General features: G+C 37.9%; 1 protein-coding gene across 1 annotated transcript; it reads left to right on the top strand.

Annotated features, from left to right (window-relative positions):
- The first annotated feature begins 1,424 nt into the window (after positions 1-1,424).
- On the top strand, positions 1,425-4,029 carry LOC106591693 (uncharacterized). Its single transcript, XM_014182917.2, has 5 exons — positions 1,425-2,019; positions 2,228-2,605; positions 2,959-3,096; positions 3,330-3,373; positions 3,618-4,029. Exons 1-5 carry the CDS (start codon positions 1,788-1,790, stop codon positions 3,765-3,767), a joined length of 942 nt encoding a protein of 313 aa, XP_014038392.2. The 5' UTR covers positions 1,425-1,787; the 3' UTR covers positions 3,768-4,029.
- The last annotated feature ends 1,507 nt before the right edge of the window (positions 4,030-5,536 follow it).

Here is a 5,536-nt window from a genome sequence, read left to right as displayed (position 1 = left end):
CCAGCTACTCTGATACTGTTACTGACAGACCCAGCTACTCTGACACTGTTACTGACAGACCTAGCTACTCTGATACTGTTACTGACAGACCCAGCTACTCTGACACTGTTACTGACAGACCTAGCTACTCTGATACTGTTACTGACAGACCCAGCTACTCTGATACTGTAACTGACAGACCCAGCTACTCTGATACTGTTACTGACAGACCCAGCTACTCTGACACTGTTACTGACAGACCCAGCTACTCTGATACTGTTACTGACAGACCCAGCTACTCTGATACTGTTACTGACAGACCCAGCTACTCTGATACTGTTACTGACAGACCCAGCTACTCTGATACTGTTACTGACAGACCCAGCTACTCTGATACTGTTACTGACAGACCCAGCTTCTCTGACACTGTTACTGACAGACCCAGCTACTCTGATACTGTTACTGACAGACCCAGCTACTCTGATACTGTTACTGACAGACCCAGCTACTCTGATACTGTTACTGACAGACCCAGCTACTCTGACACTGCTCCTCAGACCTGAAACCCAGGCCCCCCTTAACCCCTCCCATACAGAGCAGCAGCACTAGCTGAGTAAACCACAACCACACACATAGTGATATATGAACCCACACATATGTTTTCACAAATGTGAACAGATGTACACACATGTAAACACATGTAAACATATACATACACCGACCACTACTGATGTTGATAAGTCTGATATTATGATGTTGGTGTTACAGTACTCATATAAGAGCTAGTCACTGATTGGCCAAGAGGACACACTCAGTACACAGGAATACCACACTGACTTCCTGTTGTTGTTGTCATGGTGCTGTCATTCAGCCTGAGGAAGAGAGTCCAAACATTGTTATTACAAGTTCATTTGTCACATATATCTCTCCCCTTCACACATATTGACTAGAGTGTGGATGTTAACTGATTGGCCACTGTTCATTGATAAACACAGAGATCATTCATCAGATGGGATAAAAACAACTGTTTAACACTGGGTATATAGCACATCCTCCAATGCATCTTGGGTATTGAAGTTTACTATTATCACCACCATAGTTTAGTGTTCCAAATAAAATGGTCAACAATGAAAAATAACACTATCTCTATTCATTAATTAAAAGGCAGTTTTAAAACTTGCTAGTTGAATGCTATATATTCATGAATGCTAATTGGCTATATATATGAGACAATATACCACAGGTACAATGCAAACAACTTATTTACTGTTCTAATTATGTTGGTAACCTGTTTATAACAGCAATATGGCACCTTGGGTGGTTGTGGTATATGGCCAATATATCACAGCTAATGGCTGTATCCAGGAACTCTGTGTTAAAGGTCTAAAGGTCTACTTTAGGTCTAACATTAGACCTACTTCCTGACTACAGGTATAAAGGTCTACTTTAGGTCTAACATTAGACCTACTTCCTGACTACAGGTATGAAGGTCTACTTTAGGTCTAACATTAGGACTACTTCCTGACTACAGATATAAAGGTCTACTTTAGGTCTAACATTAGGGCTACTGCCTGATTACAGTTATAAAGGATTATAGGTCTATTAGCCTATTTTTAGCCTCTGTATAAGTGTATTTTCTGGTTTAAAGGTTAACTCAGTCATCAAAATGTGTGTTTGTTTCTTCGTAATGTCTATAGGTCTCTTAATGTGTTGCTATCTAAGGTGAACACCTCAAAGAAGCTGAATAATTTCCATTAACTTCACATTATTGTGAAACCTGTTTACCTCTATGCTAGACCCTCCCCTTAATGTCACACGAAAAGGTTTTCAGGGAAAAGGACCACAGGCTGAAAACCTTCCACTCGATCGAACCAATCGCTGCTCGTATGTCCTTTCATGGTATAGTACATCTAATCATGAACACAGAAATACACAGCAAAGACCTTTTTACTCAAAAACCCAGCTACTCTCTGACAGTCACCATCAGACCATCAGACCGCAACATGGACAGGCTGTGTGTCACCCTGATTGCATTCTTATGTGAGTAACTTTTTTACTTGGTCTTATAGCTGGATGAAAGCTGATTTCTTGATGTGGTTTTATGGTTGACCAGATGTCTTATCTTATTATTGTGATTTTGTGTGGACTGTGGTAAAGACATGACATTTACATTTTCATGTGGAGAAGTTTATGATGTCAAAGTGACATTCTGTGATTCATCCAAACACTGTTCCTCTGCTACCTGTAGGTGCTGTTTCCTCCAGTCAGGATGGGATCTCTGCAGCAGAGGTGGAGATGAGAGTCAGACCAGGAGACAACATCACTCTCTACTGTGACTGTAACATAACTTCTGGAATATACATAATGTGGTATAGGAACTGTTCTCACAAGTACCAGCCTCCTCTTGTTATTTTAACTAAGTTTTTAAGTTCCATCTCTCTCCCTGGATTTAATGTGTTATGGAACCCCTCTAACATCTCCTATGATCTACTGATTGAGAACATCACTGAATCTGACCTGGGACTCTACTACTGTGGGACTGTGAAGTACAAGTTTCAAGAAGGAAAACGAATGAAATATAAAGAGTTGGTCCACTGTGGAAACATCACCACTAGGATTTCACTTGGTAAGAACAGTTATTATTCTGTCTTTATCTTCCTGCTGTATCTTTGGTATTGGTTTCCTTGAATGAGAGTTACGCCAAAGTAAATGTATCTTATTTTGTATCAAGCCTCTGAGACTAATCTAAACTCATAAAATGTCCCCTCAAACTGATGTTTAACCAACCAAGAGTCATGACTAACAATAGATTGTTGAGAAGGTCTTGATTGTTTCTAAGAGTGTAGTTCTGTTTCTGTTTAATGTTTTGTCCAGAAACCAGTCCTCCTGAGCCCTCCTCTTCCTCCCCTCCTCCTGTAGACTGTGGGCGAAAAAAGATTCTCAATGAATTTCTTAATGTTTTCTTGTGTTTATGTCCAGAAACCAGTCCTCCTGAGCCATCCTCATCCTCCCCTCCTCCTGTAGACTGTGGTCTGTGTTGGATGTTGCTGTTCAGTCTGTGTCCTGTGTCTGCTCTCCTCTACTCTGCCTGCGTCTACTCCTTCTATAGAACAACAGGTACACTGACTCTCTCACTCTCTGTCAGGATTGACTTTTTCACTCATTCATGTTTTAAGTCTGGGTACTCCTAATCAATCTTACCTATTATTTAAATAATTACCTACGTTTTAAACCTTTGTTTTTTTTAAATCATTTAGACCGCAATATTTAAACATCTACCAACTTTAAACTGAACTATCCTAGTTTGACCTTAACTTGGTGTTTTAATGATGCTAACTCTTCCTCTGCAGCTCCAACTGAGACTCCGGTTCCTCTGAACAGGACTTCAACCAGGGTAAGTGACAGCAGAGAGCAGACTACTGTCAAAGTGGGTATTGTAGTTTTATTTTGGGAAGCCATCTTAATTTGAAGTCCATGTGTTTGGTAACCCAGTATTATTGAAATTGTATTTTAAATGGCAGATATAGTCATAAAAAACAGAAGGTAAAAAGTAACAATACATAATGTATAATCCTAATGTATGATGATAAATCATTAATATTAACAGATTATTATTATCTCTCGCGCTCATACTTCAGTACATACACATCTATCAATACCAACAGTGTGAGACCTATACCAGTCATCAATACCAGCAGAGTGAGACCTATACCAGCCATCAATACCAGCAGACTGATACCATTACCATCCATCAATACCAGCAGAGTGTGAGACCTATACCAATGTAGCTGGGAGGGCATTATTTTTAAGAGTTACTTAATTTTTTTTTACCTTTTCATACAAGTGATTTATTTTTAAACTTTTGTCTGTAACCTTTTAATAATAATAACAATAGTGATTTAGAAAATGTGGTTAAGATCAGGGAATAATGGTTAAATAGCTGTTGTTACAGTCTTAGTTTGTAATTCTAGGTGTTAAAGTTCATTGTTTTCCATTTGTAAGTGTATTGATATGTGTTAATGTAGCTGAATAAATATTGATTCAGTTTAATTACATTTTATTTGATTATTTATTTGTCTCCCCTTAACTTCTCTTAGAGCGTGAGGTCATTATATTTGGTTTGACAAATGCTCCAGCAAACCAATCAGAGCAATTTGAGGGTGTGGGTAGATGTGAAGGGTTGAGACTTTGGTGAAGAAGGTGTGGCTTAGAAATAAAGAGGGTGTGGCTTTAGAGGATGACTGAGATGCATATAAAGAGCATGGAGGTTAAGGGGTGTGACGTATATGTTAAGGGTGTGATTTATATGTTAAGGGGTGTGATTTATATGTTAAGGGGTGTGATTTATATGTTAAGGGGTGTGATTTATATGTTAAGAGGTGTGATTTAAATGTTAAGGGGTGTGGTTTATATGTTAAGGTGTTATTTAAATGTTAAGGGGTGTGGTTTATATGTTAAGGGGTGTAATTTATATGTTAAGAGGTGTGATTTAAATGTTAAGGGGTGTGGTTTATATGTTAAGGTGTGTGGTTTATATGTTAAGGTGTGATTTAAATGTTAAGTGGGGTGGTTTATATGTTAAGAGGTGTGATTTATATGTTAAGGGGTGTGATTTATATGTTAAGGAGTGTGATTTATATGTTAAGAGGTGTGATTTAAATGTTAAGGGGTGTGGTTTATATATTAAGGGGTGTGATTTATATGTTAAGGGGGGAGATTTATATGTTAAGGGGTGTGATTTATATGTTAAGAGGTGTGATTTAAATGTTAAGGGGTGTGGTTTATATGTTAAGGTGTGTGGTTTATATGTTAAGGTGTGATTTAAATGTTAAGGGGTGTGGTTTATATGTTAAGGGGTGTAATTTATATGTTAAGAGGTGTGATTTAAATGTTAAGGGGTGTGGTTAAATGTTAAGGGGTGTGGTTTAAATGTTAAGGGGTGTGGTTTATATGTTAAGGTGTGTGGTTTATATGTTAAGGTGTGATTTAAATGTTAAGGGGTGTGGTTTATATGTTAAGGGGTGTAATTTATATGTTAAGAGGTGTGATTTAAATGTTAAGGGGTGTGGTTAAATGTTAAGGGGTGTGGTTTAAATGTTAAGGGGTGTGGTTTATATGTTAAGGGGTGTAATTTATATGTTACGGTGTGATTTAAATGTTAAGGGGTGTGGTTTAAATGTTAAGAGGTGTGGTTTATATGATAAGAGGTGTGATTTAAATGTTAAGAGGTGTGGTTTTAGTGGAATACAGAGTTGTTGAGTAGAACCAGAGTAGTTTCTATGGTTTCATAAACATGAAGCCCAGGGCTCTTTAACCCTGTTCCTGGAAACCTACAGGATGGTAGTTTTTCACTCCAACCCTAATCTAGCACAAAAAATAATTAGCTCGTTGATAAACTGATTCGGGTTAGTTACAACTGGGGTTGGATATCCCTGACCCTGTATATGGTTGAACATTTTAAGTTTTAAATGAAGCTCTGTGAAGCTTTCAGTGAAAGCACATTATCGATAGAGTTACATAGTGAAACCAGATTAATTATACTACATTATCAATGGAG

Source organism: Salmo salar, unplaced genomic scaffold (assembly GCF_905237065.1).
Source record: "Salmo salar unplaced genomic scaffold, Ssal_v3.1, whole genome shotgun sequence".
NCBI lineage: Eukaryota > Metazoa > Chordata > Actinopteri > Salmoniformes > Salmonidae > Salmo > Salmo salar.
Note: the sequence above shows the minus strand (reverse complement) of the source record. Positions and strands in the feature narration are given on the sequence as shown.

What these genes read in the sequence shown, in the direction of transcription:
- LOC106591693 (XM_014182917.2), top strand. Translation starts at nt 1,788, where the DNA reads ATGTCACACGAAAAGGTTTTCAGGGAAAAGGACCACAGGCTGAAAACC. An exon ending in CACCACTAGGATTTCACTTG is followed by an intron (nt 2,606 to 2,958) that starts GTAAGAACAGTT and finishes GTTTATGTCCAG; the next exon opens with AAACCAGTCCTCCTGAGCCA. An exon ending in CTCCTTCTATAGAACAACAG is followed by an intron (nt 3,097 to 3,329) that starts GTACACTGACTC and finishes CTTCCTCTGCAG; the next exon opens with CTCCAACTGAGACTCCGGTT.